Source organism: Quercus suber, unplaced genomic scaffold (genome assembly GCF_002906115.3).
Source record: "Quercus suber isolate HL8 unplaced genomic scaffold, Cork oak 2.0 scaffold_5, whole genome shotgun sequence".
Taxonomy (NCBI): Eukaryota; Viridiplantae; Streptophyta; class Magnoliopsida; order Fagales; family Fagaceae; genus Quercus; species Quercus suber.
The window spans coordinates 2159788-2177086 of record NW_027069471.1 but is presented as its reverse complement, the minus strand read 5'-3'; the positions used below and the strand labels follow the sequence as shown (position 1 = coordinate 2177086).

Below are 17299 nucleotides of genomic sequence, written 5' to 3'. Positions count from 1 at the left end.
TGATCATTGAGTCTGCATTTAGTGTGCAAACCTTGACAACTCCCCATGCAGTATGTAAAGAGATCTGTAATCAACAACTTGACCACATGATGCAAATATGTGCTTGATGTGTTAATTCATTTTTGCCCCACAATGGGTCTTTCCTTTATTCCTGCACCCTCTCTTGCTCCCCTTTCCCACTGCCCCATTACTGTTCCACCTTGATTCTTATATATTTTCCTAGATGAAAGTTGTCTGTGTTTTGGATGTGTCTCAGATTCCAACCACGCTAAAGATGGAGAAGTCTTGTAATCCATTCCTTCGCACATCAAGTGTGGATATTCGACGGTCCTTGAATATTGCAGACACAGCTGATGATGCAGAAGCCTTGGGTATAATCCGCCAAGCAAAGGATAATTTTTAAGATGTTTTGGAGCCCTGTTTCTTTTTGTGTATAGGGTACATTAAGGCATCCAACTTTGAAATAAACTCCAATGAGATCTCTTTGTCAATATACTTCTTATATTTTTGTGTTGTCAGGAATTTCTTAAGCTAGACTACTATACATATGTTGCTTAAAAGAATAGGTTTGTTATTGAATTACTTCTTGTATTCCTGGAAGAATACACAGCATGTAATGATCAAAATTAAAATTGTTTCATCTAATGAAAATTGGTTGAGATTTGTTCAATTATTCATAATGAACATAACACCCTGTAAGGTAGATTTGTTCAATCAGACCCTGCTTCCTACAACCAACAACCAAATGAGCGGTGAACTACAACACCAGAGAGAGCTTTCTTTATAATTATATTTTTATATTTTTTAAATTGAAATTACTTAACAATTAACGTGAGGCAAAAAAGCATTTTACCATTGGGAAGAAAATTTTAATCAATCAATTATGTGGGGTTCGAAACTTGGAATGGATGTCGCTCATAATAGTCAGTTTAGAGATACAACTACAAAAGACTATAATGATTTTACAATATTTCCAAATTACCTACCACTTCACACGTGAGTCATCAAAAAAAATTTTAAATTGCAAATTGTAGCAGATTCACGAGTGAAACAGTAGACTAATTTGAGAATGTTGTGAATTTTTGTTGTGTTCTTAGCTTCATTGTGCTAACTTTAATGTCAACTTCTAGATTCTCTTTTGTGAAAATTATAATGTCAACTTGTAGTGGATGTTATAGAACCATTTCACTAGCTCCAAAGGTGGCTTCTTCATTGTTGATACTTGATATTGACTACAACAAAATGACAAGGAAAGTCGGTGGTTACAACGTGAGAAGAATGATGGTGCCACATTGGAGCTTTTCTGTGTCTTATCAAAAAAAGATGATGAGTTTGCCTTGAACTAGGGGGCACTTGGAATGAGTAATGGTTTTTTCTCTCTTTTTGCTAAATGAATAGTGGGTATTTGGTTGTGAAAGTTGGTACTTCTTTATTTTTAGTATTATTAAGTACTATAGTTGATGGATGGGTTTACCAAACACTACCTTCCCTGTAGTTTTATTATACATTTTCCAGTCTCAATGGAAAGACCCTTTTTCCTTTTCAAGGGACTGTCATCATCATCCATGCTTGGACTGACACTACTTGAGTTATAATCTAATGAAAATTGTATATACATATGTGTAATTAATTAGTAATTTCTGATTGTGAGACAAGGAAAAAGTGTATTTCCTATTTTTAATTGTGAGGAATGGTTGCTCAATGCACAAGAAATCACCTTTAATCTTGAAAACTATATATGCACTGCTTATAATTTATTAATACCTTGCTTCCTTGTAAACTAAAGCTATGGATGAGATGTCATGCTCTTGTGATGGGAAAGACTTTTAAAGTGACCTTTTACCGAAATGATGCTTTGTTGGTAAGTTTACAGATTATTACATGGTCGAAAGGTGAATCATTTGAATGATGGACTAAACTACTGATAAATGATCATTTTGATTAAAATTAATAATAATTAGAGTCAATATATACAATTTTATAATTAAAAAAAAAAAAAACTACGTTGGCCTATTGTGGAAAGTCATTTATCAAATCTTGCATTACTCAATATTAGGATTTGTTTTTCTTTTTACAATAGATAGAAGAATCCCTATTCTTTATTGCCGTAAAATTTCACAAATCTCACTCTTACGTTGAGTTAGCTAAAACCTCAAATTTTCTCTTCTATTCATATATAAAAAAATAAAATAAAAACCTTAAACTTTCTCTTTCTATATGGGAGAGAAGTGCCATTAAACTACAAGTCATTCATAATATTAAAAATATAAGAGAGAAGAAAAATTCAGACTTCATAATCATGATTTTTAAAAAGAAAACCACTACACCACTAACCTTCTAAAATTACAAATAAAATACATAATAAACCAATTAATTTGTATTAAGAATCTTCTCAACAAAAGAAAAATAGTATTAAGAAATAAGTTACCATAGCTTAATTAACTTAGATTCAATTAATATACAATTAGACACAGACATGTCTATACTACAATTTAAGAGGTTTTCTAGTTTGGGATCGTCATTTTTTTTTTTTGTTAAAAAATGCCCCTACACCCTTATGTTTAAGTAGAAATAAAACTAAAAGATAATCCGGTAAAAATACAACTCTAACTCCCACTAAAACATTACCTAAAAAAATAAAGTCACTTGTTGATTTTCAAATTGCTTCATCAATTTATAAATTAAATTCTCAAAATAAAAATTATATATAAAAAATAAAGACAATTTTTTTTTTTTTGCTATAAAATAGAACTAATAAGCCCAACTTTTTCAAAAAAAAAAAAAGTTTCATCATGCGCGAAGCACGAGTAATAATGCTAATATATATATATATATATATAAGCGTTTTAGCTTCAACGTAAAGAATAATTATAGATTTAAAAAAAAAAGATATAATAGAATTAAAATTTTTGACATTGGTCGCATAATAATTGTTATTTATCATAAAATTAAGTAAAACCGAGATCACTTATCCCACAATAAATTGTTTTACTAATTCTAGTAAATGGAATCTGTATAAATTTTATTATATCTATTTAAAATCAGCTTTGTTAAAATCCTCTACAGTCTGCACAATAAAATAAAATTTAGCTCTTTTATTATTATATTTTATTTTATTTGAGGCAGATATATAAACAATGCAGGCCGGTCAACTAACCAAGGGATAAACAATGCTACTAAAATCTAATTAACAAACAAAACAGCTTGTTTTGAATTCTAACACAAATGAGTCTTTTGGCTAAATATTGCTAAATTTAAAACATATTTGCGTTATAGGTATTGTTCCAAGTTATTTAGGGAAATGAGGAGAGAGATTGAATTTCGGCAACACTATTGTCGAAATTCAACAAAAAGTAGGAGAGAGAATAAGAAAAAGAAGGAAAGAGAAAAGTGAAACAATAACCTTGAATTTCGGCAACAGTGTTGCCGAAATTCATCTGCCCAATTTCCTGTGTTGCCCGAACGTGTGAGTGTGAGAAGTGCAATAATGAGTGGGTGTCCCAAAAAAAAAAGTAATTGCGGCAATAGTATTGCCAAAAATGGTAGGAAAAAAGTGAATCCAAAATCTGGAGAAGAATTAAAGAAAAATATAATGTGCTACGTACACAATATTTTTACAATATTTTCACAACAAATCACAGGTAACTGGTTATTATTAATTCAAATTTAAATTTAACATTGAGATTACTATTTTAATCCAACAATAACAATAAGTAACAAACTGACACCTATAATTTGTTGTAAAAATATTATAAAAATTGTGTGCACTTCATTTCTAAAAAAAAAAAAAAAATTTCCAATTGTGGCGAGTCTTTTGGCTAAATATTACTAATTTTGAAACATATTTGCGTTATAGGTACTGTTACAAAGTTTTGAGACCTCTGGATTTAATTTTATGTTTTCTAGTATATATTATCCATGCCTGTTTGGTTGCCTGGAAAATGCAAGGAAGGAAAGGGAAAGAAGTAAACATGTATTCTGTTCCCATAATTTTTAGTTCTTTCTTTTTCTTGTGTTGTTTTATAATTTTCTCTTGATTAATAAAAATTCTATTAAAAGCAAAGGGGGTCATTTGTTTGTAAGTTCTGTAATTGTGTAAGGCCACACGCATATGTGTGAACAACCTAATTGTGTATAACCACCGATGCCCTATTTAATCTGTTGCTATCTGTTACCCTTGGTGACCCTTTTGAATTTGATAATTAAGTGCATATATAATATACAAATTTTGCAGCAATTGATGGTTCCTCTGTTGTGTTCTATATGGATTTTGGTGACTTACAAAGAGATGATATATGCAATTGCTACTTGATTATGGTTCAAGGTAATGGATCATTGATCTCAGTTCAAAGATTTATTCTGGCAAGCCTTTTTTTTTTTTGGTGTCCTTAAAATTTTGAAGGAAGTGATGATTGTTTGCATCATGGCTTTTCATTCAGGTGCAAAAAATGTCATTAATGCTTGCCGAGAGTGCAAAGTTAGAAGGCTAATATACAACAGTTCTGCAGATGTAGTATTTGATGGTTTACATGATATAAATAATGGAGATGAAACCTTAAGATGCCCTTGGAAAGTATGGCTCTTCTTGGAGGGATTCTTCTCGATGTGTTTAATTGGAGATATTTAGTCTCTCCTTTTTTGCTAAGCTTTAATCTTCCCCCCCTAAAAAAATGTGTTGATGTGTTCTACAGTATATGGACATAACGAGTGACTTCAGGGCTCAAGCAGAAGCAATGGTCCTATTTGCCAACGACATTGATGGCCTCCTAACATGTGCACTTCGTCCTAGCAACGTCTTTGGACCTGGAGATACACAGCTTGTGTCATTTTTAGTTAATCTAGCAAAATCTGGTTGGGCAAAGGTTTGGTACAATTTTTGTGAACCATTATATTAACTGCCTTTCATGCTCATTACTTTGATCATTTTGGAAACTCATTAAACCATCAGCATTTCGAATGCCACTGGAATATCCACTTAACATAAACCTCTCAGTACCATTTGTTTCTCTTTTCTGTCTGTCTTTGTTTTAGAGGTTTCTTTGTTATGCTCAGAGCCATTCTGCTTTATTTATTTATGAATTTATCTTTGGATCTCTATTAGTTTACAACCCAAATTGGAGATGACTTCTAGGTGTGATGCACTTGTGTTCATCATAGCTTTGGTTTTTTTGTCCCCTTGTTTGGAGATTACATTTTCAGCAATGACTTGTGTTTTTTAGCACAGAGAATATGTTTATTTAGTCTTTTCTGAAGTAACAGGGTTTCTCGTTTCAGTTTATTATAGGGAGTGGTGAAAACATGTCCGACTTCACCTATGCTGAGAATGTTACTCATGCTCATATATGTGCTGAAGAAGCTTTAGATTTTCAGATGGCCTCTGTGGCCGGAAAGGTACGCCTAAATTGTGAATATTCTTGGGCAGAGAGTTCCTTGTTTTTTCCCTTTCCCCTTCTCCTGTTTTAGTGAGATGCATGAAGAATGAAATATTCCCTTGTAATCCATCTGTAGGCATTTTTCATCACCAATCTTGAGCCTATGAAGTTCTGGGAATTTGTATCTCTTATATTGGAAAACTTGGGATATCCAAGGTAAAGCAAGCATCTAATTTTCTTACTTTAACTTTCACCTCTTGGAGTTATTTTATCAAGAATAGCTATTTACAAGTAGCATCTACAATGATGCAATTGTGGAAGTGACCAGAAATTGGAATGAAAGGGAGATCTAGACCATACTTGATATCTACTTTCTTTACCACATCCAAATTGTCCCCAATTTTTATAATAAGTAATTTAATTTATTGAAGAAAAAATACTTCATATACTTAATTGTGCACTATATTATGTAGCTGTATATTTATAATGTACCTTCATATGCTATACATGCGACATATTTTGGAACAAGATTGTGTTGGTTTTTCCATTGGGTGTGGTTGTAAGTCAATATCATTTGTAGTCGAAGTAGAGGAGTATTTATCCCCAAAAATTTTTATTTTGTTTTGTTTGTTTCTAGAGCAAAATGTTTTAGTTTATTGTTTCATAGGTGGTGATTACTAGTCCATATGTTTATTATGTAATGCAATACTTTGCAAAGCCAGTGAGGATGAGGGAGAAGACAGGGAGATGTAATCTGCAAAGCGAGTGAGGATGATGGAGAAGATAGAATTTTCTCCAAACTTGAACTCACCTGGGAACACAAATTTTTTTATTTTTAATCATGCTAAATTTCTACTTAGGCTTTGCTATCTTTTCTTTTCCTGACTATTTTTTATTTGGCATGGAAAACACCCAAGCCGACGTACGACAACGAGCTTGATGCCAAAACTGAGGCTGCACAAAATTCTCTAAAGAAATTTGTTGGGAAAAAAAGAAGATAAAATAATCGAAATGTGTATATATGGTTGATTGTTTCCCATTGTGGTGTCTTTGGAGGGAGAGAAATAGTAGGTGTTTTGAAGATAATGAGAGATCCATACCAGACCTGAAGTTATTTTTCTTTAGAACTTTAATGGATTGGTTGGCTGCTTTGTGAAACCAATCATTTTTTTCTTTTCTTGATTTCATAGATTCTTGTAATTTTGTTCTTGAATTGTTTAACCCCTTGTACACTCCTTGTGTACTAGGGTGTTCCTTTTTTGATATCAATAAACTTATTACTTATAAAAAAAAAACATAAATCTAGGAATCAGCACCAAGGAGGATAGAAAATTTAGGAATCAATACCCAGAGTTTGTTGAAGTCAATACTAGGCAATTGGAAAATTCCAACTGAAATACTATTCATCATAAACTTGTCTTCATAGGAGTACTATAGCATGCTTATATAGACTATTGGGACTAAACCATAAACCTAATTGACGTGGGTCAAAGACTCAAAGCCCAATTATTTAATTACGATAACCTAGACTCTAGGAAATTAAATAAAGTACTAATAGCCTAATTACCTAATAGGAACTAGAAAAAATTCATTGGACCAACAGTAAAATACAATTGAACGCTAAAATTAAACAAAATAAAATTGTGTTCACACTTTCTGCATCCTTCTCCCTTGTTAGATGAAACTTGCCCTCAAGTTTTCAAGTGTTTAAGGACAAGAACTCTTGTACTTGATACTTGCACCAACTCTTAGAACTCCTTTGGTAGCACTAAGAACAAAGTAGCCTTTTTGTTTTGTCATATCATTAAATTCGTCTCAAATGATAAAATGATAAAATCAATGGGTGGATATGATATAGCCTTAAACTGACCCATAGAAAGCATTATCTTATCAAGCTTTCCACTTCCTGCACCATGGAGGGTTCAACAATAGTAGTTGAATCAAACTTAATTTCAACAACACCTTAGGGGCTCTTTGCTTGCTGGCAAGGCCAGTTTGGTCATCATCAAAATGGTCATATATTGATAATTGTTCCCTATTGTTTAATGTGGTGTCTTTGGAGGGGAAGAAACAATAGGTGTTTTGAAAATTATGAGAGATCCATTCCAGACCTCAAGTTATTTTTCTTTAGAACTTTTTTGGATTGGTTGTTTGCCTTGCGAAACCAATCATTCTCTTCTATCTTCGATTTTCTTGATTCTTGTAATTTCTGTATTTAACCTTGTACACTCCCTGTGTACTAGGGTGTCCCTTTTTGATATCAATAAATCTTATTACTTATCAAAAAAAAAAAAAAGAATTGGGAAATCTTCCTCGGTGATAAGTATTATTCCTGAAGAGTCAGCAGGTCATATTAAGTCTACTACACATGGTTTAAGTATTCCAGCTATAATTGTCTAGAATCTACGGTTTGTTCTCGTTGTGTGGTATTAAAATTTGTTGGCACTTATACTTCTCTTTTAAGTGCTAGGTTTTGGTAGCTCAATGTTAATGTCTCCACTGTTGTAAGCTTTGCATTCATTGCTGTTGGACACATTTTGGATGAAAGATTTGGATTCTACATCAAGTGCGTCAATCCTAGTGTTCGACTTCTCAACCTTTGTAGACAGGTCTTGGATGGTTTGCAATTTATCTTCTAGGGTTTGTTCCATTCTACAATGGGACTAGAACTAGAATCCATGCAAACACCCAATAGGATTGGGATAGATATCTCTCTTGAGCTTTTCTTTCATTATTATCCAAATCAGTAAACTCCATTGTGTCTATGCTCAATGTCATATATTTTGTTCATGGTTAATCCCAAGCCCAGGAAAAGGAGGAGTGGTATGTTGATGGCTAGCATAAAATGTAGTCACTCTATTGAAACTAAAAGTGTAGTTAATGCCAAGTTAAAAATTTGGTAAGAAATTCTAGAATCGAAACGCTTTCTATTAAGTAGGACTAAAACAGAGTACATGGAATGTAAATTTAGTAAAAGTAGAAATAGAAACAAAGGGGCGGTAAGATTTGATGACCAAGAGATACTAAAGAGTGAGACCTTTCGATATCTTGGATCTATAATTCATAAAGATGGTGAGATTGAAGGGGATGTGAATTATATGATAAGAGCTTGGTGGATGAAGTGGAGAAGCGTATTAAGAGTTGTGTGAGCATAGGATGAAAGTTGGTCTTCAACATTTTATAAGATTGCTATACAACAAATTCTATGGTACTAAATGTTGGGTTGTTAAGAAGAAATATACCCATAAAATGAGAGTAGCTATTGATGAAAAGATGAGGGAGAGTTGCTTGAGATGGCTTGCCATATTCAAAGGAGAATGATTGATGCACCAGTAAGAAAAAGTGAGTTGATTCAAGTTGAGAAAACAAAAAATGGTAGAGAAATACCAAAAATAACATTAGTAGAAGTTGCAAAAGGACATGTCAATTAAGAAAATAACAAAGAGTATGACTTTGGATAGAATATAATGGAGGAAAAGAATACATGTACCCTACCCTAGCTAATTTGTTCGTTGAGGATCCATAGCCAACCCTAAAAGTTTGGCATGAAGGCTTTGTTGTTCTTTACAGTCAGTTATGGCAGGCTTATTCCTTCTAAGGAGGACGTTCTTCATATTGTACCAATATTCTTTGCCTCTACCTTTGAGTTTCATCTTTAAAAACTTATTTTTTTTGTCCTCTAGTAAGTCTAGTTGTTCAAGAAATTGATCCATCTCGTCTGACAAATTGGTGAATATCCATGGGTCTTGGTGACCACCAGATGATGTGGGCACTATACCAATAAGCTTCAACAAAGCATTACTTATTGACCTGGGTTATTGATTGGACTGTTGCTGGGCATGGGCCTGTTGGGTCACAATCCTTAATGGGCTTATGCTAGAGAAGTGATCTTGCACATTCAGGGTGTGCATGCTTGGGAACTAGAGGCACTAGCTGGTTTCATGAATACCATATATGGTGCGTCGGTGAGAGGGCTTGGTGAGGATAAGATGTGTTTTAAATCTGATAGAGAGAAGGGCCTTCATGGTTAAGGATTATTACAATCTCTTAGCAGGCTCTAATGACTATTGCTTTCCTTGGAAAAGCATTTGGAAATAGAAGATTCCTTCTCGAGTAGCTTTCTTTGTTTGGACAGTTGTTTTAGGGAAATGCTTAACGATTGAAAATTTATGAAGAAGGAAGGTTTGGATATTGGATTGATGCTATATGTGCAAGTGTAATAGTGAATCGGTTGATCATCTTTTTCTTCATTGTCCGGTTGCAATGGATATGTGGGCTATGGTGTTCGGGTTGTTTGGAGTGAGTTGGGTTATGTTGCAATTTGTAGTGGGGCTTCTAGCATGTTGGAAAGGCAGTTTTGGCCGTCATCAAAATGGGTATATATGGGTTATGGTTCCTCATTGCTTATTATGGTGCCTTTGAAGGGAGAGAAATAGTCGGTGCTTTGAAGATAAGGAGAGATCCATATCAGACTTGAAGCTATTTTTCTTTAGAACTTTCATGGATTGGTTAGCTGCCTTGCGGAACCAATCTTTTCCATCATTTCTTGATTTCTTAGATTCTTGCAATTTTTGTTCTTGATTGTCGGACCCCTTGTACACTCCCTATGTACTAGGGTGTTCCACCTTTTTTTGTATAGTTATTTGAAAAGTGAATTTTTTTTTTTTTTTTTTTTTTTACCTTTCTTACTGTTGGATAAATTCTTAGTTTTCATTCTTTTGATGCTTGTGTAGAATCTTTTTATGCTGTTCTTCAAAGCTGAGTGGCTGTTTTCTTTGATTTCAGACCATCTATAAAAGTTCCTGCGAGGATGGCTTGGTATATTCTCTTGCTTGTTAAATGGATCCATGAAAAATTGGGCTTCAGAAATTACAACCATTCTGTGTCAGCTCATTATGTTCAATTAGCCTCACGTTCTAGAACTTTCAACTGCACTGCGGCTCAAAAACATATTGGATACTCACCGGTAGTCTCGCTGGAAGTAAGTTTATTTTTTAAATTTCATTTTTTCTTGTCTTTCCCTATGCATTTATTAATTTGTATCATCTGTAGTCTTCCCCTAACATGTCTTTCCTTTGTATATAATATTATTGGGCTTCCAATTAGCCAATAGATTTTCATGACTCTAACTTCAGAAGATCTACCAAGTTAGTTTTATTTCCTTGGAAAATTTGAAGGCCCAAATTGTTATCAGCTGTAGAAGCTAGACAATATTCTTATTTAGATATTTTGCTTTGTATAATATTATTGGGCTTCCAATTAGCCTATAGATTTTCATGACTCTAACTTCAGGAGATCTACCAAGTTAATTTTATTTCCTTGGAAAATCTGAAGGCCCAAATTGTTATCAGCTGTAGAAGCTAGACAGTATTCTTAGTTAGATGTTTTGCTTTGTTTGGTAGCTAGAAACTATTCTTATTAATTATCAAGTTGCAATTCTTGTATTTCAATTCTAGTTATCATCTCTGTCCCTACCTCTCATTTTTTATTTTTTATTATAAATACAGTGATGAAAGAAGAGAATTCTTAATAATTTGAATATTTCCTTGGCAAGGAACATGTTATGTTGGATCTATGCAGAACTTGATTGATTCCAGCATTTCGCATATTCTAATTTGAAGTCTGATTTATTTCTTCACAACTTTTCTTACAGCCAAAAATGTGTCTTTTCGTTATTAAATAGCTTAATTTTACCATGTGAAGTTTTCAATGAGTTTTGGCTCAAATGGCGCCTTCTTCCTCCCATAAGAACAAGGTGGAGGGTGAGTCGTGGGTTTAAGACCATCCAGCCTGTAACCTGTCAATATATTAAAATACACACAGCAGAAATTTTAAGATCTGAAGTTTGCTTTTGTATCTGCTAATTGCTGTACAGGAAGGTGTCACATTAACCATTGAATCATTGTCCCATTTAACCAAAGAGTCATGCCATGAGAAATACATTGACAGCAATGAACAATCAAAAGCGGAAAAGCTGCTAGGCAGTGGGGAAGGTTTGAACCTCATTTCATTGTTTCATACTTTATGTTGTACTCTACAATTGATCACGTAAATATGTTATTGCTGAATTCACATCTACAGATTTAAATTGTGAAGATTTTTTCTCTGATGGGAGCTTTGATATTTTGAGCCAGATTGATCAATTTGAAGCTTGTAATTCTTGTGGGGCTGTGGCTTTTCACATAGGCTGGGTTAATCTTGCAAAGCTTGGGCTATGCATAAGCTTAATGAATGTGACCAGGATTGGCAGAAGCCCATCACTGATTGGTTTATGTTTTTTTGTTCTGAAACAGTACCACAGGAAGGATATCTGTAATGTGTTCCATTTCTTAACTTAGACACTGATGACCAGGACATCATTCTCCGTGGTGTTGTAACTTGCTGCCACATGGTCCATGTTTTATTTCAAATTGAGGTCTATATAACCACTTCATGTGTCTAACTACACAACTAGACAAAGAAAATGAACACAATTTAAACATATTCTAATGGTGCATGCATGAAACTTGTGCCCGAACATCATAAAGCGTTGATTATGTAGTTGTCATTTATCACAAAAAAAAAAAAAAAAAGTAGTTGTCACAAAAGCATGACCATGAACTATGTTACTGCAGTTGCAGACATTTTGCTGTGGAGAGACGAGAAGAAAACATTTACATATTTCCTTGCTCTTTTTCTGTTGTTTCACTGGTTTTTTCTTTCTGGAAGAACTTTCATCTCATCTACGGCCATGATTCTGCTGCTGATTAGTGTTATCCTTTTTGGATTTGGCATTATATCATCAAAGATGTAAGCATCGATGCCCCTGAAGGCTAAATTGGATAATTCTTTGTTTTTACTGGATTCTGTACCTTTTTTTGTTAAATTGCAAAAGTTTCCATTACCTCTTTTTTGTTTTTTTTCTTGACCTCCCTCCACAACAACCATCACCCACCCCCCACACCACACCCCACACCCCCCCCCCCCCTCCCAAAACACAACAACACAAAAATTTTTGTTCTCTTTTTTACCCTAATATGGTTATGTTCAATCTTCTGCATGGCCAGACCCTCTTGATCAATATCAGTCTTCACCCTTTAAGTGTGCAACTTTTTTATTTATTTTGGGGGGCGGGGGGGTTAAAAATTGCCCATTATTTCACATTATGGTCACTCATTCAGTCAAATCTCTTTGAATTATTAATTATTACAAGTATGTGCAAAGGCTTTTAATTTGATTTGTATAAGATTTTTACAAGACTAGTATCTTGAATACATTTCCTGGGTAACTGAAATCCATTCCATTGATTATGATGCCTTTGCAACAGTGCTGGTTTCACTTTTCAGAGAATGTCTTCCTCTTGTTTTGAGATCTCAGAAACTGTAGTGAAAGATTCAATTACAACCCTAGCATGTCTGTGGAACAAGGGGGTCCAACATATACGAGCACTGGCCCATGGAGAGGATTGGAGTAATTTCTTCAAGGTATGGACTTGAATACATGGATGACTCTATAAAATAAAAACTTTTTCTGTTTTTGATCTCACATGTGGAGCTGAATGTGTCTTGAAATTTTACATCTTTATCCCCTTTCCCCTAAGCTGCAATAACACACCCTTCCTATCCGAGGCCTATAAAAAATAAAATTCCAGACAATTGCAAATCTAATTAAAGCCAAGTGTAAGATTTATCTTACATGTATCATAGCTGGTCAATCAATGATACCGTGTAATTTTATTTGTTGTGATAATGTTGTATTACCTAATCTATCAAGTTTCTATCGCACAAACCAAGTCTCCACTAATTGAGAAATGACACACCTGCTATGATCTGGTGCATATCATTCTATTATATGAACTGTATCTAGTTTTAACTTGGGCTTTCCCTACCCCCCCCCCCACACACACACACAAAAAAAAACTAAAACTATAGGCTTTCTTCTTCTTTTGGGTTCCATATCTCTTTTTCTCTTTTGTTAGTGGTGGGGGGAGCTGGTATAACATTTGATTTAGGATTTAAACTTCCTTCTTACAGACATACGGTTTGCATCAACATGATGCAATATAATCTAAGCACACTTGATGAAACACATATGAGTTCATATAGCCCTTTTTAATGATCATGATTGGGATAATTTTGTTGGTAGATGACACGCAGAAGCCTGAAAACGTCTGAAGATGTTTACATAAATTGTTTTATAATGAATTCCCTAATTTGGAGGGCGAATGCTTTTGTTCAACGCTAAATTTCTTGTACAATTTCCTTTCATTCAATATAGGTAGCAGCTTCTCTCTATTTTCTGAAGTTTCTATCACAATTCTTGAGCGTGGTGATTGGCATAGGTAAGAACTGTTACCATCGCTGAGCTTTTATATGCTTTAATGATTCTGCATTATTATTTTTTTTTATTCTTTTTTGAAGATTCATTATATTGATCTTGTTTTATATAAAATGCAGCACTGGTTTATGCGTTCACTGCGTTCTTTGTTTATGAGCAATATGAATCAGAAATTGATGGATTTGCAAAGGTTCTCTTCAACAGTATAAAGGAATCAATGGAATTGTTGGCCAGGAATTTACCTGCAACTGCATCATCATTTCTTCACAACTATGACAGATTTCATAGTAATAAAGAGACTGCAGTGGTGAAGCACCAGAGATAGCTGACATGGGACTTGAGAGCTTTGCAGCTTAGTTTTAATAGGTTAGGCTTTGTATCAAACCATAGAGATAGAGTTATGTCCCCAACAAAAGAAGAAGAGATGGGGTATATAAGTACTCGGTACAAATTCTTACTTCTTTTCTTTAGCAAAGTTAAATTCCAAATAAAGAAAAAGAAAAATAGGGCCATAGATATTCATGCCTCTACGCGTAGAACGATAAAACACTTTAACACAAAAAGTTGATATATGATAGCCAATTGCTTGCATAAGAATCAGTCTTTATGTTAAGATAGAGTTGGCAAAAGATAGAACTGATTCAAAATCAGATGAAGCAATTCTAAAATAAAAACTAGTTCAATGGTAGTATACTTACCAGTAGTAGTAGTAGTAGTAGTAGTAGTACCAACTACCAAGCAACTTTGTTTGGTTGTGAAAACTTGCTTGTGATGAATACATTCAATAGGCTAAATACCTGGTTGGGGCAGATGCTATGATAGATATATCATGCATTCGAACCTGATATTTCAATTAAGACTACCAAGAAGTCCTACTTGATCTGAAGGTAATTGGTATTTTTGTATGGAATGTCGAAACTAATTAGAAACAGCAAAAGACTAACTAAATCACTACCCATGTAAATTGTAGAGGCACTAAAATTGAAGCTTCTTTTTGTCTCTCAGTAATTCTAGAATCACACTCTTGCCACAACTTGTGATTGGATTGCTTTTATCAGATACTAATATTTGATTCATGTGTAAGTGATTTACTCCAATCACAGGTTGATACTCTTTTTTAGAAGAAAGTATTCAAACTTATTAATATATATGTACAAGGGGTTAATCTGACTATTATATAAGTTAATCTGACTATGAAATTATTTTATGAATTTTCATTGTAATGACCAAAAATATAAAGCAAACAAAATCTTTTGTTATCTAGTTAAATTTTAATTTTGTAACCTTGGAATATTTGAAACCCCATATTCAGAATTTCTTATATTATTATATAAGAGCAAATATCAACTGTCATCTTGGAAAATCTAGCACTGCTTTCGGGAAGCCAATGCTTATGCTGATGCACTGACCAGGAAAGAAGTCTTCTTTCCGGCAAGACTTTTTGTGTTTTAGACTCTTCCTGTGGAGTTGTCCCACCTTTTGCTCCATGACTTGTCTGGTCTCTTTTGTAATAGATTATGATTTGTAACAGCTCATTTGGCTGAGACTAAATTCTTAATATATATCCATTTTACCACCAAATATATATATATATATATGTATGTATATTCACATGAAAAAATGCACAACTGTAATTGATGCAAGTACAGAACCTCAAAATAGTTTTATCTTTTAATGATAAAACACAATAGAAAATTTTATTTATTCGTATACACTACATTATCATGTTATATACTTTGTTTCGTACGGATTTCCATTGAAAATGTTATTGCAAGTACGAAATGATCTTTATCCATTTTGAATCACTCTGAACAAAGAATCTATGAAAAGACTGGGACACCATTACCAGATCAGGAAGAAGATGATCAATAACAGGGAAACAAGAGCAGGACTGAGATTGAGTTAAACTGTTATGGTGCAAAGCCGATGCAATACTTGATGATCGTCATATTCTAAGGGAAAGATCAATGGATTTTATTTAAAAAAAAAAAAGTTCAATGGGAATAATTTACATTGTACTGTAGCCTGGACAAACTATTATCATTACCGGTTACCACAAAAGACTATATTGCTCACAAACTGGGGGATTCCCAATCGTAAAACGAAATTAATAACAAAGATTAAAATAAAATCAGAAATCAAACTGATATGAAATACTACTGCCCACAAAATCAGATCTAAAGAAAAACATTGAAACAAGATAAAAATAACAACGAATTGCTTGAAATTAAATTCAATTTCTGAACCAAATAAAAGATAAAAAATAAAAAAGAAACCGGAATTACACAAACACTACTGTACTTCCCACAAAATCAGAAAAAGAGAAACATTGAAAGAAAATAAAATATCAAACTTATTGAATTATTATAGCAACAAAACTTTCGCGTGACAAAATATTCATCTAAATTAGAATTGAATCATAAAGTTCAATAGCAACGTAATTACATTGTTCGGCGAATTTCCAACATTAAAAAAAAAAAAAAAAAATTAAAACTAAATCAGAAAAAAACCCTTCTTAGGCTATGGTGTAATTGGCCACATCGAGATGGGCTCAATTTCTAGAGGTGTACTCACGTCCATTGAACCAACATTCTGATGCTCATCGTTATCACCACTATTATCAACACAAATCTCTTCATTCAAATCAAAATCATGAACAATTCTAGCTCTAGTTGTACTTGTACAACTACTACCACTTCCCACCTCAAAACTATTACTATCATTATTGGGTGTGTCCGTAGTATTGTTGTTATTATTATCATTGCTTCGCTTTCTCTTCCTATTCTGAAGTAATTTCAATCTGTTTTTCATAGCACAAAGGTTAGATTTCAACATATTGAAACCTCTCTTCAGTGAGGCCTCTTCATTTTCTTCGCGAAGCCAATTCTTCCACTTTTTCAATTCATTCCCAAATTCTTCTACCTTGTTCCTTTCCTCATGTTCTTCGGATTCTTCATCAACATCTTCTTCTCCTTCTTCTCCTTCTCCTTCTCCTTCTCCTTCTCCTTCTTTATTATTATTGTTTTCCCTGATACTGAAAGGCCATTTTTTATGTATTCCACTCTGGTTTTTGTAATTGTTAAGTATTCCTACCACATCTTCTCGACTTTCAGGCCACGTGTTGACATTCCCATCAGGCCCATAAGAAATCACACAAACTGAGATGTTGCACAATTGAGAAAGTTCATTGGCTTTTCTCATCACAGTTGGGTTTCTCTTCTTGTATGATATTTCTCTGGCTCTTTGATTGTTTTGTGGTTCGTGTGGTTCTTGCTCAGCCTCCATATTGAGAGAGTTTTGTGATTCATGTGGTTCTTGCTCAGCCTCCATATTAAGAGAACACTAACTAGAACAAAAACTTGACGTTGAATATTTAGAAGCTTTACTATCAAGTACTTTGTGAATCAACAATATGTTGGTAGATTTATGGTTTTGCTTCTCTTAATATATATATAGTAGCGAGTCCTAATCCCACTCGAACTATAATGTGTTCACCGACTCCCAATAGAAATAGAATCCTGCCTTGAAAGGCAATTAATTTTTGTAACAAAAACAAAGGGGTCGTCTAAAAAGAAAGTATTACTGTATTTACGTTCTAACCGACGTTTTTT

At 33.6% G+C, this 17299-nt stretch overlaps 3 protein-coding genes across 3 annotated transcripts in view; 2 read left to right on the top strand and 1 right to left on the bottom strand.

Moving 5' to 3' along the window:
- The window catches only part of LOC112029412 (hydroxyacylglutathione hydrolase 2, mitochondrial), a 9526-nt gene extending 8856 nt beyond the window's left edge, over positions 1-670 (top strand). The window contains exon 8 of the mRNA XM_065772216.1: positions 257-670. Coding sequence (XP_065628288.1) covers positions 257-403 — 147 coding nt within the window. The 3' untranslated portion in view covers positions 404-670. The remainder of the gene's footprint in view (positions 1-256) is intronic.
- Positions 671-4213: 3543 nt separating this feature from the next.
- LOC112029405 (3beta-hydroxysteroid-dehydrogenase/decarboxylase) lies at positions 4214-14204 on the top strand. Its single transcript, XM_065772209.1, has 11 exons — positions 4214-4324; positions 4440-4573; positions 4692-4862; positions 5275-5391; positions 5509-5588; positions 10158-10353; positions 11248-11365; positions 11987-12161; positions 12679-12835; positions 13629-13692; positions 13808-14204. Exons 1-11 carry the CDS (start codon positions 4264-4266, stop codon positions 14011-14013), a joined length of 1479 nt encoding a protein of 492 aa, XP_065628281.1. The 5' UTR covers positions 4214-4263; the 3' UTR covers positions 14014-14204.
- A 2004-nt stretch (positions 14205-16208) lies between these two features.
- Positions 16209-17018, bottom strand: LOC136066761 (agamous-like MADS-box protein AGL81). Its single transcript, XM_065771558.1, has one exon. The coding sequence runs from the start codon at positions 17016-17018 to the stop codon at positions 16209-16211; it is 810 nt and encodes a 269-aa protein (XP_065627630.1).
- Between the last annotated feature and the right edge of the window lie 281 nt (positions 17019-17299).